Below are 24,816 nucleotides of genomic sequence, written 5' to 3' on the forward strand. Positions count from 1 at the left end.
TAATTTCTCCAGTGAAAACTCAACATTTTATTTTTCTGCTTGGAAACCCTGGTAGAAGGTTGCAGAAATTCCATTATATTTCTCAAGAGCAGTATGAAAAAATAGTTGTATAGCTGGAAGATAGCTGGAAGAAGTGCAAGAGAACAGACCGCATATCTTTTGCGGCTTGTATGGACTAGCTGAAATGTGATTACCTTCTGGTATGTGCTAACAGACTAAGAGAATGAACTTTGCGATCAAATGAAGAATAGGTGCTAGACATCAACCCTAGTGGCTTTGCTTGTAAGGTTCTGAAGAAATCAATGCAATGCATAGCTCCAAAACTAATTGGAGCTAAAGCGCTTTGTATTTACAAGATATTTGAAAGGAACATGTGCTCTTATTTATCCCAGATATAAATAGAGGTCAGTATAGAATAACGTCAATACACTAAACCTGTTCTATGCAAACCATAAGGGCAAATTGGTTGCCTGACTGAACTACTGGATATCCAACATTGTGGTACAATCTTGTTTTCATTCATGGCACTAACACAGAAAAGAAGACATCCTCAGCCCCATTCTGTTTCCCTAGATTAAATGCATGTGATTTTCCTTTTAGATTAAGATGAAGCATCTTTTCAGGGTTCCAAGCTATATATCAATCCATCTTTTTTGTGGACTGCTAAAACAGAAAAGGCTGCTACCAAAACAATTTATCAAGAGCAGCATGAAAAATATGTGCATCTATTTTATATAAAGTATTTAAACTATTTCACAATGCAATTCTTTATCTCTATTGATTCTCCAACCATTACAATATTCTACCGTAAGAAACTTGTCCACAAAATAAATAAATATCACATTCCTTACTTTTCTGGCATGATGAAGTGCAGCAAAGACCAAAGCTCTTTGAGGGAATTTTGCAGAGGGGTTCCAGTAATAAGAAGACGATGATTAGACTTAAAGTCTATTAAAGTCTTGTACAGAAGGGAATCATCATTTTTTAAACGATGAGCTTCGTCAACTCCTATAAATACCCAATTCAGACCACCAAGGAATGACTTAAAGAAATTGGGGGGGGGGGGGGACACAGGACACACACACAACATGACAGGACATTATACAAGTTAATATATTATGCAATTTCTGATGTTTTACATAAGGTTATATATACACCATTACTACTTTTATTTTAATAAAAAATGGACACTTATATGTTTTTAGTATTATGGGTTTTATGTTTGCTAAATTCAACAAAAGGCTATGCAGGCATCCCAAGTTTTAAAAGGAAAGTATAAACCAAGTTTATATTTGGGGGGAAGGGGAAGGCAAAAAGCTGATCTATAAATTTTCAATTGGCAAAAAAAAAATTTAAAAAAATCCATTATTGATTCTTTTCTTTCCAGGATGTACAAACAAATGAAATAGAAAGCCAACAAGCAGAACTTTTTTTATTAAAATTTTCATATGTTAGGATTAACAATAACTCTATGTGCTACCATCATGAAGAGAGTAGTAATATACATATACATAATACTGCACACACAAATACAAAGATAAAACACAGGATTTCAGAGTTGTGAATCACAGGTGTTTGGGGCTAGGGGGTGGTTTGTTTTTTCAGTTCCTGGATGATAGTCTAACAGGAAAGTAGAGATTATGAGATGCAAAGAAATTAAGACAGTAACGTGAAGCTCAAGCAAACTGAAGAAAAAGAAGTTTTACCCACTCGGAGGGGGGGAAGCTTCACCACACATACATAAAATCTAAAAGTGCTTAAAGTGCTGTTATACTTCCAAGAGTAAAGCTGTTATACTCCCCATCCATTTAATGCCCCAGAACCCAAATATGTGCCAACTCTAAAGGAGTTTTACATTCTACAAATGATTTTATCTCCCTGAAGAAGTAAGTGTGATTACCTTATCCTTCAGCAAAATTTCATAAGTAGTTAGAAGTATATTAAATTTTAATCGCTTCGTCTGTGGATGTATCCATTCATGAGTTCTTATCTACAGGAAGAATCAAGTGAATTATAAGCTAGAGAAAAATGGTCTTATTGATCAGGATGACTTCAGGTACTACAGCAACATAGATGTTAAGTGACATAAAAGAATCTGATCATGAAAAAGGAATAACAAACATGAAGCTTTTTTTTTAAATTATTAAACAGTGATGGTGGTAGGGTGTTTGTTGTTTTTTGTTTGGTTGTTTTTTTGTGGATTGGTTTTTGTGCGTGGTTTTTAGTTGTTTTTTTAAAAAAAAAAACTTTAATGGATAAAGTTACTTACATTCCTCCTTTCAGAAAACAAGTTAAGATTATGTCTGTCAGGCTTAAATATTTCTTTTTTGCACCTAAATAATCACATGACAAAAAACTATTTTCAAATGCAAGATTGCATTTTTAATATTTTTTATAATTAAGTAGGAATTAAATCTTTCACATACATTTATATCAGATCAAAATTTATGCTTTTAATTTGCATTTAAACACATACAATGTTTCAAATAAGTATTTTTTCATTCCTAATAAAAATATTAGAGATTAGCATAAGACAGGAACATGAAGTGAGTTTTGTTTACCACTAATCTTTTCAATGATACAAAGAAATACTCACCATATTCCTGCTAGTTATATCTCCTAAGTAAACCACAGCATTCATCTGAGGAGCCCAGGTTTGAATCTCTCTTTGCCAAGATGTCAAGGTAGAAAGTGGCACGACTAGCAAGAAAGGCCCATACAGTTGATGTTCGTGAAACAGGTAGTTCAGAAAAGAAATTGTTTGTATTGTTTTACCCAGACCCATTTCATCTGCAAGAATACAACTATTCCCTCTAAAAAAAAAATAAATAAAAATCAAATAAATAAATTTATAAATGCTTTCAAATTAAAACCAGCAAGACTAATTTAAGTCTATACTTACTTGCACCATGAGTGAGCAAGCCAATTCAGTCCATTTAACTGATAATCTCTTAACTCTAAATTCTCATGTCCTCCAATATAAGATGGTTGCTTTTTTAGTGCAACAAACCTTGGCCTCTGTTTTAGAATCTGTCAAAAGCAAATTGAGCATCAGTCCTACTACTCAGTGAAGTTACCAAAATGTCTTCTTATAGAAACAAAGTAGCAGTAGGAATCTGTTTGGTCACCAAGTCTAGTCTTTATTCATCACAGACAACTAGGCCATTTGGCAAGCTAAAATTAGTTTGCTGACCTAAATTCTACAACAGAAGTGACATGAACTCATTCACAAAGATTACTTTTAAAACAAATTAAAGCACTAAACAATTTTATCTTTGAATGGCAATAAAATAAGTAGGGAACAAATATCTACAAAAGGCTATTCTTAATAGTGATACTTGCTACATATATAAATATAACTATCATTATTACTGTTCTCAACAACATTCCAAAAAAATGTTATAATATGCATCTTATTTTTGGATGCATAAAATACATCAAGTTCCTTTTTATTATCATAACTGTATAAATCCATTGAAATTACACACTCACCTTGCAGTCCTTAAATGGAGTGGTCTTAGATTGATTTCTGCTAAAATACTCATCAATGCACACCTGAAATTTTTTGGCAATGAGAGCACCGTCTTCCCAGCTACATTCTGAGTAAGGTAGACCCTGCCATTTGCAATAGTAATCTGGATAACCAGCTGCTGATTTCTGATTTGAATGAGCTGCAGAAATGCATCAGAGATACCAGATCAATATTTTCCTTCTGTACTTCAAGAAAGCACTCATTTTAGGTGATAAGACAACATAAACTAGTTTCACAGCAAAGACAATATGACAACTTTTCTCTTCATCAGAGATTTTGTTTTTCCTTAAGCTGTTAGGAATACTAATAACCTAAATTTCTTAACTATAAATTCAACATGCAAGCAATAAACTTGTAATATTCTCAACACTGTTTTCCATGTGGAAGTTTGTTACATACCAATTATCCTTTCCACTATTTGATACTGTTTATGTAGATCATCTGTAAGTTCCTGCTGGCAGTTATAATATTCCACGTCTTCTGGAGAAGCATTTTTCAGCCTGAAATGGGAGTTTATTTGCAGCACTTATTACATTGTGTAGTTTTAAAACTAAGAAAATCTGGCAATTTTAAAGCTCTGAATGTAAGCACCATAGGAAAGCTGATTAGAGAGCTTCTTTGAAGAAGCTATAACTGAAATTCTTGCTATAAAAGTGTTGCATCTGGCCTAGATACCTCATCACTGATGACTGAGAAGCTTATCAAGAGATATTACTATCAGCTACAGCTTGTACTAGTCATGCAGATAATTTACAATATCTGTTCTCAACAATGAGTAGTGTACTTCACATGGTATTTTCACAGAACAGCACTGATGGCTCACTATAAGAATCAACCTTATGAGTAGGAGTCACTAGAAATCCCACCACTATTCACAGATTATATTAACCATACAAACAAAATGAAATACAAAAACATAGCATTAAAACATAAGGCTTTTTTTCCACTTCTTGGTTCTGAGGCTTTAACAGAAGTTTGAGCCAAGAAAACTAAATGTTGTAATGTTTTGAGTGCTTTAGCAATTTCTGATTTTTTTAATCTCTGCAGCAATTCCTGAAGAACTCTGATCAAAATACAATCAATGACAAAATTAGTAAAAGGTAAGATTTAAAACAAAATCAGAAAATCCACCACCCATCTTGTTAAAACTTCATTTATAACAGACACATTAAAATCTAGGTGCAGAAGCTGCTTCCTTAAAGGCCTGATTTACAAGATGTGTGAGTATTCTCACTTGCTCAAGTAAAGTTGGTATGCTCAGAATCTTACAGGATCATAATTGTTAGGGAAGTTTCAACTGTAAAGCTTTTGTCTTTCTGTTGTATAGGCACTTGAAACTATGCCTTCGCAAAGAGGCAATAGAACTCACAGAAAAACAATAAAACTTCTATATTGTTACAAAAAAATATGCAATGTGGAAGTAATTATAAAAATACTCACCATCGTTTTGTTTCCTGATCCTTTTTCTTATAGTTGTCCAGTTTCTTCATTCCTTTAACATTTTGTTGCTTCAGTGTTTCCTCAGTTTCCCAAGTATTATGGATGTGTGACCAGCCTTTCCATTTAATAAGATACTGTACTTCTCCTAGCTCCTTTGACTTTTCAAACCCAGTATTTGGGTCACCATCTGCCTCAACTGCATAGATTGTGGTTGCAGCACCAGTGGCTGATAAAGAAACCACACCATAAGGCTCGATTAAGCATACACTGCCATTAATTAACCAGTAAAAAACATACTGCAGAAAAAAAATTGTGATACTCTTATATGAGCATGTAACTTGACTAATTATATCTACAAGTCTTAGGTTACTCGTCTTATTTGAAGAATTATGATGTAACTATATTAACACATGTACAAGTATACCAATGAGATTCAAAAAAGCAACCAAAAAACTCTGCATCTAACCTATAGTATCTCATCTCATGAGAATTTTCTTAGCATTACTAGTTTCTCTAGTGACCCCCAAGAATGCTCCACTAACACTGCTTGCTGTCATCTTTGTTATATCCTTCTCATCTCTGAGAATATAACAGATATTTGACATTGTGTTTAATCAACCTTGAGACTTGAATAGCCTACAATTCAATCATCACTATAGATGCTATAAATCCAATTCACAGACTCGAAGAATGATTGAGGTTGGATGGGACCTCTAGAGGTCATCTGGTCCAGCCCCCATGCTCAAAGAACCTCACCTAGAGCCAGTTGCCCAAGACCACATCCAGATGGCTTTTGAATAACTCCAAGGAGGGAAACTCCACTACCTTCCTGGGCAACTTGCTCCAGTTCTCAGTCACCCTCATGGTCAAAAAAAGCGTTTCCTGATGTTCAGATGGAACCTCCTGTGTTTCAGTTTGTGCCCACTGCCTCTTGTCCTGGCACTGACACCAATGGAAAGAGCCTGGCTCTGTTCTTTGTACCCTCCCTTCAAGTATTTACATACATTAATGAAATCCCCCCCTGAGTCTTCTCCATCCCAGCTCTCAGCTTTTCCTCGTAGGAGAGATGCTCCAGTCTTTTCATCTTTGTGGACCTTCATTGGACTCTGTCCAGTAATGCCATCAGTCTCTTATACTGGGAAGCCCAGAACTGGACACAATACTCCAGATGTAGCCTCAGCAGTGCTGAGCAGAAGGGAAGGATCACCTCCCTCAACCTTGCTGGCAATACTTTGCCTAATGTGGCTCAGGATACCGTTAGCCTTGGCTGCAAGGGCACATTGCTGCCTCATATTCAACCTGGTGTCCACCAGGACCCCAGGGCCTCTTCTGCCAAGCTGCTTTCCAACTGGGTGGCCCTCAGCATATACCCATGCATGGGGTTATTCCTCCCCAGGGGCAAGACTTTGCACTTTCCCTTCTTGAACTGCATGAGGTTCCTGTCAGCCCATTTCTCCAGCCTGTTGAGGTCCCTCTGGACGGTAGCACCACCCTCTGGTGTACCAGCCACTCCTCCCAATTTGGTGTCATTGCAAACATGCTGAGGGTACACTCTGCCCTATGGTCCAGATAATTAATGAAGACATTGAACAGGAGTGGACCCAGTATTGTCCTCCAAAGTACACCACTAGTCACTGGCCTCCAACTAGACTTTGTGCTACTGATCACCACCCTCTGGGCCCAGCCATTCAGCCAGTTTTCAATCTACCTCATTGTCTGCTCATCCAGCCCATATATCAACAGTTTCTCTATGAAGATCTTATAGGAGACATGGTCAAAGGCCTTTCTGAAGTCCAGTTAGACTACATCCACTGCTCTCCCCTTGACTACCAAGCCAATCACTTCATCGCATAAAGTTATCAATCCCCTTGGTGAAGCCATGCTGACTATTCCTGATCACCTTCTTGACTTTCATGTGCCTGGAAATGGTTTCCAGGATTAGCTGCTCCATCACCTTCCCAGGGATTGAGGTGAGGCTGACCAGCCTGTAGTTCCCTAGATCCTCCTTCTTGCAGAGTGACATGCAAACTGGTAACAACAAACAAGGAGAAGGCCAAAGTACTCAACAACTTTTTTTTACTTCAGATTCACTGGCAACCCTTCTTCCCACACCTCTTGAGAGGATGGACCTCAAGGCTGGGGGGAGCAAAGTCCCTCCCACTGTAAGAGATCATTTGAGACCACCTGAGGAACATGAGCATAAGTCTATGGGGCCTGAAGAGATGCATCCCAGAGTCCTGAAGGAACTGGCTGATGTAGTTGCCAAGCCATTCTCCATATCTGAAAAGTAATTTGAAGACCCCAGTGACTGGAAAAAGGGAAATATTGCACCCATTTTTAAAAAGAGTAGAAAGAAGGACCCTGGGAACTACTGACCTGTCAGTCTCACCTCTGTGCCTGGGAAGATCATGGAACAGATCCCCCTAGAACCTACGTTAAGGCACATGGAGGACAGGGAGGAGATTCGAGACAGCCAGCATGGTTCCACCAAGGGCAAGTCTTGCCTGACCAACCTAGTGGCCTTCTATGATGGAGTGACTACATCAGTGGACAAGGGAAGAGCAACTGATGCCCTCTACCTGGACTTCTGTAAGGCCTTTGATACAGTCCCCCACAACATCCTTTTCTCTAAGTTGGAAGAGATGGATTTGATGGATGGACTGTTTGGTGGATAAGGAATTGGCTGGATGGTCACATCCAGAGGGTAGTGGTCAACAGCTCAGTGTCTGCATGGAAATCAGTGACGAGTGGTGTCCCTCAGGGGTCTGTATTGAGACCAATCCTGTCCAATATCTTCATCAGCGACACAGAGACTGTGGGATCAAGTGCACCCTCAACAAAATTGCAGATGACACCAAGCTGAGTGGCACAGTTGACACTTCTGAGGGACAGGATGCCACCCAGAGGGACCTGGACAAGCTCAAGAAGCAGGCCCATGTGAACCTCATGAAGTTCAACAAGACTAAAGTACAAGGTCCTGCACCTGGGTCAGGGCAACCCTCAGTATCAATACAGGCTGGGGGATGAAGGGATTGAGAGCAGCCCTGAGGAGAAGGACTTTGGGGTACTGGTGAATGAAAAATTGGATGAGCCAGCAATGTGCACCCACAGCCCAGAAGGCCAGCCATATCCTGGGCTACATAAAAAGAAGCGTGGCCAGCAGGTTGAGGGAGGTAATTCTCCTCCATTCCAGTAAGACACTACCTGGAATACTGCATCCAGCTCTGGGGTCCCCAATACAAGACAGACATGGACCTGTTGGAGCAGGTCCAGAGGAAGGCCACAAAAATGATTAGAGGGCTGGAACACCTCTCCTGTGAGGAAAGGCTGAGAGAGTTGAGGTTGTTTCAGCCTGGATAAGAGAAGGCTCCAGGGAGACCTTATTGCAGCCTTTCAATACTTAAAGGGGCTTATAAGAAAGACAGGGACAGACTTTTTAGTAGGGTGTGCTGGTCTTGGCTGGGATAGAGTTAATTTTCTTCATAGTAGCTAGTATGGGGATACATTTTGGATTAGTGCTGAAAACAGTGTTGATAACACAGGGATGTTATTGTTATTGCTGAGCAGTGCTTACACAGAGTCAAGGCCTTTTCTGCTTCTCAGCCCACCCCACCAGTGAGTAGGCTGGGGGTGCACAAGTTGGAAGGGGACAGAGCTGGGACAGCTGACCCCAACCAACCAAAGGGATATCCCATACCATATGACATCATGTTCAGCATATAAAGCTGGGGGAAGAAGGAGGAAGGGGGGACGTTTAGAGTTATAATGCTTGTCTTCCCAAGTAACCCTTATGCGTGATGGAGCCCTGCTTTCCTGGAGATGGCTGAACACCTGCCTGCCAATGGGTAGTAGTGAATGAATTCCTTGTTTTGCTTTGCTTGCACGCGTGGCTTTTGCTTTACCTATTAAACTGTCCTTATCTCAACCCATGAATTTTCTCACTTTTACTCTTCTGATTGTCTCCCCCATCCCACTGGGGTGGAGTGAGTGAGCAGCTGTGTGGTGTTTAGTTGCCAGCTGGGGTTAAACAAAGACATAGGGCCTGCTGCGATAGGACAAGGAGTAATGGTTTTAAACTAAAAGAAGGTAGACTCAGACTAGATATAAGGAAGAAAGTTTTTCACAATGAGGGTGGTGAAATACTAGAACAGGTTGCCCAGAGATGTTATATATGCCCCATCCCTGGAAACATTCAAGGTCAGGTTGGATGGGGCTCTGAGCAACCTGATCGGGTTGAAGATATCCCTGCTCATTGCAGGGGGGTTGGCCTAGATGACCTTTAAAGGTCCCTTCCAACCCAAACTATTCTATGATTCTATGACATTTGCTTTCCTCTAGTCCTCAGGTACTTCTCCCAGTTGCCATGATCAATCAAAAATTATTGAGAGTAGCCTCGCAATGATTTCTACCAACAACCTTAGCACTTGTAGGTGCATCTCATCAGGGCCCATGGACTTACATATGTCCAGTTTGCCTAAGTATTTCTTGACCTGATCCTGTTCCACCAAGGGTACATCTTCCTTGTTCCAAAGTTTTCCCTGGTCTCTGGGGCCAGGGATTCCTGAAGGGTGGTCTTGCTAGTAAAGACTGAGGTGAAGAAGGCATTCAGTACCTCAGCCTTTTCCACGTCCTGTGTTACCAGGACCCTGCTCCATTAAGCAGCATACCCACATTTTCCCTAGTCTTCCTTTTGTCACCTATATACTTATAGAGGCCATTCTTGTTGCCTTTGACAGCCCTCGCCAAATTCAGTCCTAAGTGGGCTTTGGCTTTCCTAACTGTGTCTCTGCATGCTTGGAAAGTGTGTCTCTATTCCTCTTCGGTTACCTGTCCCCTGCTTCTGCCTTCCATATACCTTCTTTTTGGTTTTGAGTTTTGCCAGTAGCTCCTTGTTTATCCATGCAGGCCTACTGGCATTTTTGCCTGACTTCCTGCTCATTGGGATGGGCTGCTCTTCAACTATTTCTTCCTAAACTTGTTTTACTACTTCCCTCCCCCCCTTTGGAATCTTATGTGGGGTAATTTTTAATTAAATACAGTCAGTATCACAGCTGAAGCACACTAGCAGCAGTAAACAGTCTCATTTCTGTGAGGAGAGCCAAATAAGGAAGTGGACCCAACCAGATGCAGGGCACAGATATAGCAACAGAGCATGGCAATAGCAAAGGACAGCACAAGCAGTAACAAGCAGTCTGGGCATACAGAATATAAGAAGTCTAGTCCAAAAGGCTTTTAACACTGCAGTGGCACTGTGTATTGGAGTAAGGGGCTAGAGTAAGAGTACACTGGAATTTGGAACAGTATGGGAAAAGAAAGTTGAAAGAGAGTACAAACTCTGAGATAGGTCAGAAACTTTAGAGATCAGGTATAACTAATGGAGAAAGGCAGTTCTGAAGTGTGAGTAGGCCCAAGTTTTCTATAATCAGAACCCTAATTTGCAGGCTAAAAGAAAAAGAACCACATAAGTAGGACACTGTATCCCATTAGCTGTGGGAAATATGACACCCCTAACATCATTCATAAAATTACTTTTAGACATGCACATGCAAGCACGCCACTGAAATTTTAGATTCCACCATCCATTGCATTGTATTGGGACTATTTGTACAGGAATAACTGAAATCACAGTCTCAGTGGTTCAAGCCTTCCCAACATCATCCTTCAGCATTCAGGCTACTGGTTAGCTGTCCTATCCAGTCCACTTTTTCTCCATCCTCCTGTATAGAGTTTATATCTATCAGGTATCAATAAAATCTACAAATAGTGATGTAACAGTATGGCATGCATTTATGCAATATGGAACTATATTCCATTTCATTTTTTCTTTTTGCATTAATTAGTTACTTAAATTCTTCTATGTTTTACTTTATAAGGCTTACAAAAGAAACATCCTTATGGGTATGAAAAACAAAATAAGATTACTCTCTGGTATTTTTAAACTTATTCTTTACAAACATCATGGGTTACCTACAGCTGAGAACAATTGCTGTTTACATTGCACCACAATGCACTGCAGAATCTTAAGAACACTGATAAAAAAAATACCTCCTTTTCGGCCAATTCGACTATCCATAAACTTCTCTATAGTTTCAAATTCATCTTCTTCAGGCTGTGGGACATCTTCTCCACAAACTTCCAACAAATCATCAGAATCTGTCTTGGTTTCTTCAGCTTCTTTATAACTAACATTGACTGTTGCCTGGCGGCGAGATCCTCTCTTGTCATAGTCGTCATCATCCGATGAATCAAGCTGCCTCTTTTTCTGTCCTGCAATCTTTTTGCTGCTTTTTGGCTCAATTCTTGAAGACAGTAAGATAAACACAACAGTAGGGTTTCAATATGGACATCTACAAGCCTTCTGTATATTTCTGAATACATATATTTCATGACCACTCAATTATACCACTTTCCGTTGGAGCAGACAGGAAAGAGGCATGATAACATTTTTTGTAGCTTAAAAAAAAAAGTCTTCAAGTTCTGTAATAAATATTAATGTTTTCATTTGCTTGTATAGTAGTACAATACTTGATTATGAATTAGAAATAGTACCAGAGTATCTAAAATGCAAGACTTCTTACCTGCTTGGAGGTTTCCGGCTTTTGACCTTGTTTTTTGGCTCATAGTCAGATTCACTATCTTCACAACTGCTTTTCTCTCTAGCTTCCTCTGATTCAGAATCAGAACCAGTTCCTGATACTGACCCTGACCCAGACATTTGCCAGTCTTCACTGTACATATTGAGAGACAAAACAGTAACTCACATTAGATTTTTTGGGGTTTTTGTTGTCTTGTTTTTAAATCAGATATTCACCACAGGTTTGCTGCTTTAATTTCAATATTCTTTACAGAAATAGAAATGTTCTAATAGTCATTTCAGCTAGAAGGACAGAAACTTATCATGAACGGATAACAGGTAAAAATACCCAATGGCTTCAAAGGGAGCTGAATTAAGTTTTCTGTTATCAAGAGGTAGATGTAAAAAACCAATCAAACCAAAAATCTGGATTTCTGTATAAATTACAGCTTTAATAACTGAGTTAATTTGACATCAAAGTCCTTAACAAGACTTTAGCTGGAAAGATACATATTTACTGGAACTTAGCTATGCTCAAGTCATAAAACCCCTTAACACTGTATTTTGCAGAATCAAAAATTCTCTAATAGAGAATTAACTTCAGCACAGGAACCAAAAATAATGCAGAATCAGATTTGAGAAACACACAATGACTTGAACCATGGCAATCTGAGAGGCATCGACTCTCAAAAGCCCCCACTGAGCTTCCAAATCAGTGCTTCACACCCATACAAGACACTATATGAGTAAACCACTTGTGACTCCCAGTGACAGTATCTCTGTGCTCCTGCTTAGCTGAGATCTACTTTGCAACAGGAAATATGTACCTACTGATCAACTGTATCTTACCTCAGACTCTGTACAGAGAAATGTAATAATAGCTTGGGTGAGGGAGGGTGATGGTGTGAGAAAAGTCTGGTATGCATTCTTGAAAGGTTGCTAAATATACTACCATCTATTATCAGGTTTAGGAGTCTCTGATCAAGATGCTCAAACAGTACTAATGGCCTTCAAAGGTGGAAGACCTTTTCATTAAATTTCAGATCAGGAAGCCTAAGAATCAGTACTTTGATACTTCTTTCACTTAAATATGCATTGGTCCTAGAAGTTGTTTTCATTGTGGTCAATACATCTGTATGTCTTGGAAATACTATAGTATTACCTGTATCCTTCAAAGATTTTTTTTCTGCAAGCAGTAAATTAAAGAACACACAAACAACAACCCCCCTCCAAAATAAAAACAAAAAACCACCCACCCCAAACCAACCAACTTCCCCACCTTATGCAAATCCACAACCTATATTTAATTGGAGATATAGACAACATATAAAACACCATACTCTAGGGCTTGGATCCTGTACTAAGTTATATATAGAGAAATCTGATCTGCATGTCAGATAACAACTGCAAACATACTTGTTCAAAATAGGTATAAATCAAAATTGAAGCACTGGATATATGAGGTTATTTGGTTACTAGTTTCTAAACTTAACTTTATCTTTCCTGTAACAGAGTATGTTATTAGATGTAATCACATTCTTAAGTAAGAGAAGACTGTGAATAACTATTCATTTGCATAGCAAGCTTGTTTTGATCCCTCTCCCTTCTTTTAGATATTATATTGGCAGCCCTGAATATTGAGATGATTCAAATAACTGGAGAAAAGGAATGAGAGTGATTCAATTTCTATACACTGTTCATAACACACACACCCCAACAAAACAAAACATCCACAAAACCTCAAACAAAAACACAAATGACACCCCCCCTCCAAGTCTCTAACCAAAGAGAAGGTACAACATTTTTCACACTTTTTGATCTACAGCTTAAAACTACCTCAGTTTCAACTTAGCTTTATTGAATAGCCAAGACAGTTTATTGCTGTCAAACCTGTAATAATTTTTGGGGGGTTGCCTCTAAAGTGTTTAAAAATTTGGCATGAACTATGGGATTCCAACTTAAATTTTATCTGAGACCACTTACTTAAGTAGTTTCCTATTTCTTCAATAATTTTCATGGAGGACTTGGAGCTCAAAAATATTATTGCCGCAAATAAGACTACTTTAAAAATAAAAAGTGCTGATGAATGTTTTTCAATAACACTGTAGGTAATACAGTCTCTTTTGCTTAGAAATGAATAGTGATATATATGTTCCTTTGAGAGCATTTATTTTAAAATATTCCAAAACGTTAATCAAAACTGAGAATCACAAGATTATGTATTTCAAGTGCAGAGAAGTGAAGCCAATGTAATTATAAGCATTATGCTGCCATAACAAAAAATTATATTATTTACGAAAAACATCTTACTCTCTATGTTTTTTCTTCTTGGTATCACTGGAAGAGTCATCTGCAGAATCTTCACTGCTTGATGAATCCTGCAGATGAAAAAAATATATATGATTCATTACCACAAAGAGAACGAAGTATTTTTAGTATTAAAAAGATAATTCAGCTCCCACTTTCAAACTGAAATCATATTCTTCATGTCTTATCCTCTTCATCCTCCTCAGTGTACCCGCTGATATTGAATAAGATCAGGATTGCTATTGATTTTGTATTTCTCCATCTATGAATATACCATGTCAGCAGAACTCTAGAAAACACTACAAAAACCCCTGTCTTACAATATAATCATTGTGCCTACATATAGTCAGTTTAGACTGCTGCAAGTTAATAAATCAAGATGAAGGTCCTGTCAAAAGCCTGATAAAATCTCCTGCCCTTTGAGAGCTCTCTCTCACCTTTTATATCCTCTCTCATTTAAACACCACTAAGAAAATTTTGAGAATAGCATGTATGTTTCTTCTCTCTCCACTCCTAAACAACAACAACAAAATATCTATAAACTCTACTATTTCCCTAAAATCAATCTCATAGAGATTAAATTTAGATCATTTTTATCCTGGAAAAAAAGTCTTCAGGAAAAGAGTACTTAGCAACAGCTATAAATCAATATTTTAACTATATATGATTAACTCCTTTGCTTAGTTTTAATGATGAACAGCTAAATCTGACAAAAAAGACACACAGAGTAATGATTAAAGACTTATGATCACAATGCCTTTTTTTTTTGGGGGGGGGGGGGGGGAGGTTGGTTTTTTTTATAATGAAAGAACTATGAAAGGCTGCTTTTAAATAAATTCTAATTCACAGCCAGTGTCCTTAAAAGATATTCCTACTGCACAAAGCCAAATTTTGTTTAGCCTATGGTTTAGGTTTTAAAATTCTCTAAAACTGAAGTATGGCTCTTAAAATACAAGAATTCTTTTATAACTCTTACAAAAGCTGCAAAAATCTAGCTTTCTATTCCATATAATGTTTTTGAAAACTGCAGCAGCTACCTTTATATAGAAACAATAGTGGAAAAGTCTAGTATTTTTAACTGTCTTTATAGAACTCAAAAGGCAGAAAAACAGTGAAAGTTAATGCTACGTGACTTGAAAATTTTGTTCATACAGAACAGAACATCCAGCTAAAAATATCAATCTAAACTATCATTTTGGCACAACTCACCTGAAAACATGCAACTAAATATTCCCCCCCCATGTTTCCTTACAAACATATCAGCTGTTTGAAAATTGCTTTTATAAGACTAAAAATCAGACTTTATAAATATATACACACTTAGAACTTGGCTCTACGTAATTTTATTTTAACATATGGGGTAATGAGACATGCTTGTTTACATTTTATTTACTAACTTATATGTTATTCACCTCTTCTGAACCACTGTCTGATGAGGCTGCCTTCTGCTGTTGTTGCTTCTTGAGCAATGCTGATCTCTGCACAGCAAGTATACTTGGACTGGACTTCCAAAACTGAATTGGAATTCAGATACAAGAGTCATTTAAACCTACTGAAACTTTAAAGTTTACCACATACTTACTTTTCTTAAGATGAGCACCATCACTATTAAGATGGATCTCAATTTTATTAATAATGAAAAACTCACTATAAAATACTGCATGCATTAATAATACCAAATATCATTTTAAAGTAGTGAGACTTCTGCAGAAAGGAATGTTATATAAGAATTGCCAGCACAATTTTTACAGTAAGTATAACAATAGTTGTGTAGGCCTCTGTATTAAGATAACTTTTTTTAAAAAAAAAAAAAAGTAAATTTTTAAACTGATCTAAATAAGTCCTTTCAGGCCACTTAGTTGATATATATTTTTGCTTCATATAGGAATACTTAAGTACATAGAATATCTCAAGTTGGAAGGGACCCATAAGGATCAAGCCCAACTCCCTGCTCCTTGCAGGACTACCTAAAACTAAACCATATGACTAAGAGCATCATCCAGACGCTCCTTGAACTCTGACAGGCTTGGTGCCATGACCACTTCCCTGGGGAGCCTGTGCCAATGACTGACCACCCTCTCAGTGAAGGACCTTTTCCCAAGGTCCAACATGAACTCCCCCTGATGCAGCTTCATTCCATTTCCTTGTGTCCTGTTGCTGGTCACTAGAGATCAGCACCTCCCCTTCTGCTGCCCCCTTGAAGTTGTAGACTGCGATGAGGTTACCTCTCAGCATTCTCTTCAAGCTGAACAAGCCAAGTGACCTCAGCCACTCCTCACATAAGTCTTGCCCTCAAGACCTTTCAGCATCTTGGTCGCCCTCCTCTGGACACACTCTAATAGTTTTATGTCTTATATTGAGGCTCCCAAAACTACATACAGTACTCGAGGTGGGGCTGCACCAGTGTGGTGCAGAGTGGGACAATCGCCTCCCTTGCCCAGCTAGCTATGCTGTGCTTGATGCACCCCAGGACATGGCTGGCCCTTTTGGCTGCCAGGGCACACTGTTGACTCATACTCAACTTGCCATTAACCCAACTCCCCCAGATCACTTTCCACAGGGCTGCTCCTCAGCCTCTCATCCCCCCAGTTTATATGTATAACCAGGATTACTCCATCCCAGGTGGAGAATCCAGCGCTTGCTCTTGTTAAATTTCATACAGTTGGTGATTGCCCAGCTCTCTAGTCTATCCAAATCTCTCTGTAAGGCCTCTCTACCCTTGAGGGAGTCCACAGCTCCTCCTAGTTTAGTATCATCGGCAAACTTCCTTAATGTACATTCGATTCCTACATCCAGATCATTTATAAAAACACTGAAGAGAACTAGCCCTAATAATGAGCCCTGGGGAACCCCACTGGTGACTGGCCACCAGCTGGATGTAACCTCATTTACTAGAACTCTTTGAGCCTGACTTGTCAGCCATTTGCTCACACAACATATTATGGACTTGTCTAGCCGTGTGCTGGACGTTTTGTCCTGAAGGATACTGTGAGAGACAGTATCAAAAACATCAACAACAACAACACCCCCCCCCCAAAAAAAAAAAAAACCAAAAAAAGAATTCTTAAATTCTTAACAGCCTTTGAATCTTACAGTAGGAAATATTTTATTACCTTTCATATATATCATATATCATCCAAATTAAGGCCATATTACACAGAGAAACAGAGAGTTCAGGTAAATTTCATCCATTCCATTTAAGAGATTTCTAAACATCACTTTTTTCCTATACAGAAGAGAAGCTGTATCTAAGCCTGAAATTGTTGTACAATCATTTATAGATATGAAGAAACTAAGCATTAGAGAAACAACTTTAAAAAAAATTAGAAATAACATTATGTGTGGCTTTGTCTTCAAAAATATGCAATAAGTTAATAGACACTTCTGTGTGATAAAATTTAGGTAATTACCTAACTATAGGTATTTACAGAGCTGAGAAAAGAGCCCAATGTTTGTTATGAGATAGAAGCATATGCATTCACTAATGCAATCAAGTTAAAATTCTAAGTAAAAATTATGGAGGGTTTGTTTGTTTAAATTAAAACTGCTCTTGTAAATACTCTGCAGGTGTTTTTTCCCCATAAAGGGTTAATTTATGTTTTGTTTTACCTTGGATCCATCAACTTTTGGTGGTGGTTTAGCTTGAACTTGTTTCTTCTCTCTAGATGTGTCAGACTCTGATTGACTGCCTGACTCTGAACCAGACTCAGAGTCACTGCTACCTGATTGACTGCTACTTCCATCACTACTGCTTCCAGAACTTGAACCAGATCCAGAAGCTGATGCTGACCCAGAATCATCATCTGATTGGCTGCAATTAGAAGTTAACAGAATATTACACAATGGCTAAGTAAATAGGATTTTTTAAAAAGTCACATTAAAAAGACTTTAGTTTCACCTATAAATCAATTGTTAGGCTAGCCCAGACACATGGATAGCATACAAATGAATGCATTGAATTAAATAAATCAGGAATGAAAATTCAGAGTTTAATCAGATACTTTTCACTAAACCTCAAAATGGGGGGCGGGGGGGGAGGGGGCAAGAGAGGGGCAAAGGAGAGAGGGAGGTGAGAATATTAATCATTAATGTAGAGGAGTCAAACAAGGGTATTTCTCACCCACCCAAACCCTTACTTAGCTCTATCAAACCCCACACATTTTTGTGCATATACACACACACACACAATTGTTTTAAGTCTTTTTAGATCAGCAGCATGTGTCCCCTCCAATCTTTTTTTTGAGCATGCATTTCTTCAAAGCATGTATAAACTCCATTTTGTTGTCCTAGGTTTACTTAAGAATACGGGGGAAAAAGTATCTTTAAGGAAGTACTTGATTTGGACCAGCTATATACAAAATACCACCACTTGATTAAATAAAGCATTTATAAAAGTAACTGGAAAACCAGAAGCGTGCTGTCACACAATATAAATCCATGAAGACCATCTTATACTGTTAAAATAACAGCAGTAAAATTCCCCACATAGACAAACTCTGAATTTGTCACTGATTATATGACTTGGCACAAGTCATATAATCAGTAACCTTAGCATATTCTTGAGCCATTGGATTATTCCACCTGTACATTCATTTCACACTAGATTTAACGTATTCAAATAGAATAATATTTAAAGTTAAACATTTATTCCATGACTATTCTAAAACATAGAAACATTTGGTTTTCTAAAACAATTTTACAAAGGAACAGAGTTAAAACTTTAATCAAATTTATCATTAGATTAAATACTACCATACTTTAGAGATATCATGAGGGAAAATAGTGGAATTACAACACCACACAAGCAAAATAATTTTAAATTAAGTACACTTGAGTTGCAAGCATTTAAAAAGAAACAAACCCCCAGTAAAGATAATACCAAAATCCAAAACAATAAAACCCCAAAAACTAATCAGTCTAAACCAGGGGTCCTCAAACTACAGCCCGCGGGCCGGATACAGCCCCCCAGGGTCCTCAATCCGGCCCCCGGTATTTACAGAACCCCCCCGCCGGGGGTTGGGGGGGGAGGGACGGACGGACGGACGGGGGTGGGGGGACCAAGCAGCCACAGGTGACCTTCTGCCACTTCATCCGAGCACCGGCCCCCTGTTTAAAAAGTTTAAGGACCCCTGGTCTAAACCTATCACTGCCAGCAAAAGTCATCTGGCTGTGAAACAGCAAGGGTGGGGACAGAAGCAGCGGTGGCAGCTGTGGTAGGTTGATCATCATCTGCACTAGAGCACACTTAATTGACAACATTTAAAGCCACAAAACAGAAACACTACTCTCCCTGTTGCTAACACCAATTAAATTGTACTAGTGAGAAAATTAAAAAAAAAAAAAAAGCTATTCACAAACTGATTCTTGTAGACAGCACCTCAACCAACTGTCTGCATCTGTTGACTTTGAAAGAAAGAAACAAACCATGTAAAAGCTTCCTTATTTTGAAGTTGGGGATATGAAGAAATATGACTGCTGGGTTTACTTACACTTACTGAGGAGCAACAAGGCTGCTTCCAAACTTTCCATTCCTTTCATCAAGGGCCTACTTCAGGCATGATGCTATAACACTAGCATATTAACCTGACTTGAAAAATAAAAGCAAGGCACCCACTGTAGAATATGACTGGAGTTTAAACTAGTTACCAGAAATTAAGGGCAACATCCACTACAATTCACCAAAGATGTTTTAAATACAATAGTATTATTGTACACAACTGTTACCTTACCTTTAGTGTTGGGTAAAATTAGAGCGTTATAAAACAATAGTATTTCTCAGTATAGCACAGTGCCCTAGGTAAATGTCACAGGGACTGTGGAAGATGGTACATGAAGAGAAGAAAACTCAGCAAGGAGAAACCTTGAGACAAAAGTAAATACCTGCCAGACAAGTCCCTGTGACAAAATACCACAAAAAAATACCTAAATCCTACATTTAGATAAATAAGCAAAAATCATGTCAGTAATATTCACAGTTGATGAGAAATTTTAACAGTTTAATGTTTTTCAACGTAGGAAGTAAGTGGCAAGTTCAAAAACAAAAGGATTGTGAGATAGAAAGAAAAAAAGTCTAATAAATATTGCAAGTATTTGCTCAGGAGCTAGATGCAAAGAACTCAACTAATTCAAAATAATTTTCTTTATGAAGTGATCAACTAGCTATCATCTATACTCTTCATTAAGTAATACCAATCCATCAACAGATGTGGATCATACAATATTCAGTGTTCAGACAAAATACATAGAGGTAAGGACCTTTGCAATGCTACCTCTTAACAATGGCTGCCTGGGAATGGATTTTACAGTGGTCTTAACAAGATCAGCAAAATAAGACCTATCTCATCATCCCTGCTTCTCACAATAAATTGACCCAATTTGGACATGAGGAGGGTAATATGACCAGACTGCATATCAACTAATAGTAACACCTGAAAAAAGAATAAAAGTTTCAAAATCAGTATTCAACTGATTTATTAGTAAATGCAAGATTATAATACAAATCTGTAGCTAGAAGCAAGAGGGATGGGGAGATGAAGAAAGGAAAATACAAGAAACAAGAAAAAAAATAATCAAGTAATAAGGCTCACCACAATTGTTTCAGGGCTACCCTAATGAAACACTCTACGAGAAAGAATGCAGGATTACTACTGTAGACTAACAGCTAATTTATACTTCAGCATGCAAACAGGGATTGAGAGGATGCTGCAGTTTGCACAGCAGTTCATGTGAGAAGGTCCATGCACTCTGTTTGTAGGCCCACAGCCCAGGGAAGTATTCTAGGTCTCTGCCAGGATAGTGGGCACTTGCCTCAGAGTTAAAACCAGTGTTTCTACAGAGAAAGCCCCTGAGATGTCTGACGCTTCCACCCAGATGGAACTCATAAGGAAGGAGATTTCAGTACAGACGACAGGTTGCAACAAGTGCCCAGACCCATCCCCTGGAGAAAAGGTAAGTACCTGCAAAAGATGTGCACAGGTTGATGATCTGTTGCATCAGGTAGCTGAGTTGCAGGAAACAGTTAAAAGTCTGTGCAGTATTAAGAGGGGCCAAGATAGATAGGTGGTTTCAGAACCATGCTCCTGTAGCAGACACCACAGAGAATGAGGCACCTTGGACCCTGGTGACCCATAAAAACAGGACTCCACTTCAGTCTCTACCCTCCAGCATCACAACCAAAAACAGATATGAAACTTTAACAGCTATAGACATCCACAAGCAAGGTCTGCAAGGAGAAACTGTACCAGCAGCACACAGCTGATACCACAAAAAGAAACGATGAGTGCTTGTAGTGGGTGTAAAGATAAAGGATATCAGTTGTTTAGTGTAACTTAGCATTAGTAGCTAGATGTGCTGAAGCCTTAGGCCGCATGCTGTGAACTTTCACCTAGATATGCTGAACTTTTACCTAGTTAACTAAAAGAAGACCCCAGCACCAGTTCGAGCTGGAAGATAAGGAAGCAAGGAAAGCCAATACACTTGTCAGCAGAAGCTGCAACCTTAGAGATAAGAAATGGCCCGTCTAGAGACAATGATGGGACCCAATGAGGAATGGGAAGACCCCAGACCCTAATATTACTACTGGTCAGAACTGTCATGAGAGGGGTGGGGAATTTAGATTGTAAAGGTATAATTGCCCAGGGATTTCTTTGTTCAGGGTCCCTCTGCAGAGGCACCCAGCTTGAACTGTTTCTACTGGTGCACCACTCAAATTATCTTATTGGACTGAAACTCTGCTATTGGATACCTAGGGTGGAGAAACTTCCTTAACAGTGGGTGACCCTCTGCTAAGGGACACTGAGGTGCCCATCTGCCAGCCTGACAGGTAGTCACAAGAGGTATGATGCCTTTCAGGAGCTAAGGCCAAAGATGTTGCCGAGAGGATACCACAACCTGTCAAGAGCACAGACTACTATACATTGCTACTCTTTCACATGGCCATGAATAACACCACAAGCCAGAATCTGGGCAGATTCAAGGAAGACTACAAAGCCCTGGGGGTGCAAGTGAAAAGTATTGGTGCCCAAGTTACCTTTTCTTCCATTTTATCAGTTAGAAGAAACGGTGCAGCCAGAAATAGATGTATAATGTAAATCAACTTCTGGCTTTGTGGCTGATGCAGTCATGAGGGTTTTGGCTGTTTTGGCTTTTATGACAATGGGATATTTGATGACTATAGCCTGTTAGGGAGGGATGGGATCCACCTGTCTAGAAGAGGGAAGGGAATCTTTGGCAGCAAGCTGGCCAGCTTGGTGAGACAGGCTTTAAACTGAAGGATTCAGGGGGCAGGATCTTAAGTGGCAATGCTCCCACCATTGCAACCCAACTGGGGAATAAGCCAGGCCAACTAGAGAAGCAACAAATATTCTTTAGCTGCCTCCCAAGATGAGTACTACCAGAAGGCCACCCACCCCAAGTTCATGTATACCAGCCTGGGGAACAAACAGGAGGAACTGGAGCTGTTCCACGTCCAGTCAGAAAGTTATGATATCATAGGAATAACTGAAACATGGTGGGAAAACTTGCATGACTGAAGGATCACGATGGATAGCTATAGGCTGTTTTATAAAGACAGGCAGGGAAGAAAAGGAGTTGTGCTCTACATTAAGAACCTTGAATGTATAGAAGTCAACTACAGTGACTGTGGAAGCCCTATCAAATGCCTCTGGGTCAGGATCAGAGGGGTCATCTCCAAGGGGGATCTTACAGTAGGCGTCTGCTACCGACCTCCAAACCAAGACAATAAAGCCAACAAAGCAATATTTGGGTCACTTAAGCAAGCTTCGGGTCAACAGAACGTGGTTCTTATGGATGACTTGAACTACAGAGACATTTGTTGGAAGAACAATACAGCAGCTCACACATCATCCATCAAGTTCCTGAAATGCGTAGAGGACTGCATCCTCATACAAAGGATGACCAAGAATGAGGCACTGCTGGACTTGCTACTCAAACCAAGAAAAACTGCTTTTGTAATATCTCAGTTAGTGATAGCCTTGGCTACAGTGATCACAATATTGTGGAGTCTGGGATCCTGATGAGCACGCTGTAGGTTAGTACTAAGGCAAAGGTTTTAGATTTTAGAAGAGCAAAACTTCAGCTCACTCAGAGCTCAGTTGGGAGGGATTCTGTGGGAAGCTTCCATGGAGGATAAAGGAGCTAGCAAGTGCAGGGAGTTTTTCAAGAATGCTCTCCTGGAAGCACAAAAACAGTTAATTCCCTTTAAAGGTAAGGGAAGTAGGCAGAGCAAGAGACCACCTCGGCTTAACTGCAAGCTTCTGAGTCTGCTCAAAACCATGAGAAGTGTGCCAGAGATGGAAAAGCAGACGAATACCCATTGAGAACTACAAGGCCACTGTCAGGGTGTGCAGAGATGCAGTTTGAAAAGCAAAAGCTCAGCTCAAATTGAAATTGGCCAGAGATGTCAAAAACTACAAGAAGAATTCTTCAGGTATGTAAACAACAGGCAGAAACATAAGGAAAATATTGGCCCACTGTTAAACAGCAGAGGTGAATTAGTCACCAACAACGCTGAAAAGGCAGAGGTTCTCAACACTTTCTTCACCTCTGTCTTTACCAGTACTGTTGGACCACAGGCCTTGGGAACAAAAATCCAGGTTGATGCAAACACAAAACATAGACCCACCGTCAGTGAAGGAAGAGTTGGTATGTGAACTATTACAGGAGCTTGACCCCTACAAATCGATGGACCCTGACAATAACCACCCAAGGGCGTTAAGAAAGCTGGCTGACATCATTGCGAGGCTGCTCTCCATAATCTTTGAGAAGTCGTGAGATTGGGGGACATCCCAGAAGACCGGAAGAAGGCTAATGTCACCCCCATCTACAAGAAGGGCTTAAAGGAGGATCCAGGAAACTATAGGCCCATCAATCTTACTTCTGTCCTTGGGAAAGTTATGGAACAAATCCTCCTGGGGGCTATAAACAAGTCAAATGAAGCATGTGATTGGGAAAAGCCAGCACACATTCACCAAGGGCAAATCGTGCTTGACAAACCTGATCATCTTCCATGACAAAGTAACCTGCTCAGCTGATGTGGGGTGAGTGGTGGACATTGTCTACCTGGATTTCTCCAAGGCTTTTGATATGGTTTCCCACAGCCTTCTCCCAGAGAAACTGATGCATTATGGTCTAGACAAGTGGTCCTTGCAGTGGGTGGGGAACAAGCTGACAGGCCACACCCAGACAGAGTAGTGTTAAATAGCTCCTTTTCAAACTGGCAACCTGTCACAAGTGGGGTCCCCCAAGGATCAATATTGGGCCAAATGCTGTTTAATATCTTCATAAATGATCTGGATGATGGGATCAAGTGTACCCTGATGAAGTTTGCCAATGATACCAAACTGAGTGGGGAAGTGGACATTTCAGAAGGGAGGGCCACCCTGCAGGAAGACCTGGATAGGCTGGAAGAGTGGGCTAACAAGAACCTTATGAAGTTCAACAAGGTCTTGCACCTGGGAAAACATAATCCAGGAGCGCAGCACAGGCTGGGTTCTACCCAGCTGGGGAGCAGCTCTGTGGAAAGGGACCTGGGGGTTGTGGTGGACAACAAACTCAATATGGGTGAACAGTGTACTGCTGCAGCAAAGAAAGCCAACAGGATGCTGGGCTGCATCAACAAGAGCCATCACCAGCAGAGATAAAGAAGTCATTATCCCACTCTACTCAGTGCTTGTCAGGCCACACCTGGAATACTGTGTTCAGTTTTGGCCCCGCTATACAGAAAAAGATGTGGACAGGCTGGAGAGGGTCCAGAGAAGGGCCGCAAAGATGATTAAGGGACTAGGAAGCCTGTCATATGAGGGAAGGCTGAGAGAATTGGGTTTGTTCAGCCTTGGGAAAAAAAGGCTTAGGGAAGACCTTAACACTATCTTCCAGTATTTAAAGGGTGGCTACAAAGAAGATTGAGACTCCCTTTTTACAAGGAGTCACAAGGAAAAGATGA

The 24,816-nt window shown here is 39.6% G+C and overlaps 1 protein-coding gene across 1 annotated transcript in view; it reads right to left on the reverse strand.

Moving 5' to 3' along the window:
- The window catches only part of LOC119140850 (chromodomain-helicase-DNA-binding protein 1-like), a 70,028-nt gene that overhangs the window by 32,385 nt on the left and 12,827 nt on the right, over positions 1-24,816 (reverse strand). Inside the window, exons 3-14 of the mRNA XM_037372482.1 lie at positions 17,463-17,664; positions 15,266-15,367; positions 13,857-13,924; positions 11,551-11,700; positions 11,018-11,271; positions 4,973-5,198; positions 3,932-4,032; positions 3,493-3,671; positions 2,903-3,030; positions 2,597-2,813; positions 1,901-1,990; positions 852-1,042 (exon numbers count right to left, since the gene is read on the reverse strand). Coding sequence (XP_037228379.1) covers positions 852-1,042; positions 1,901-1,990; positions 2,597-2,813; positions 2,903-3,030; positions 3,493-3,671; positions 3,932-4,032; positions 4,973-5,198; positions 11,018-11,271; positions 11,551-11,700; positions 13,857-13,924; positions 15,266-15,367; positions 17,463-17,664 — 1,908 coding nt within the window. The remainder of the gene's footprint in view (positions 1-851; positions 1,043-1,900; positions 1,991-2,596; positions 2,814-2,902; positions 3,031-3,492; positions 3,672-3,931; positions 4,033-4,972; positions 5,199-11,017; positions 11,272-11,550; positions 11,701-13,856; positions 13,925-15,265; positions 15,368-17,462; positions 17,665-24,816) is intronic.

This window comes from Falco rusticolus, chromosome W (genome assembly GCF_015220075.1).
Source record: "Falco rusticolus isolate bFalRus1 chromosome W, bFalRus1.pri, whole genome shotgun sequence".
NCBI classification, from domain to species: Eukaryota; Metazoa; Chordata; class Aves; order Falconiformes; family Falconidae; genus Falco; species Falco rusticolus.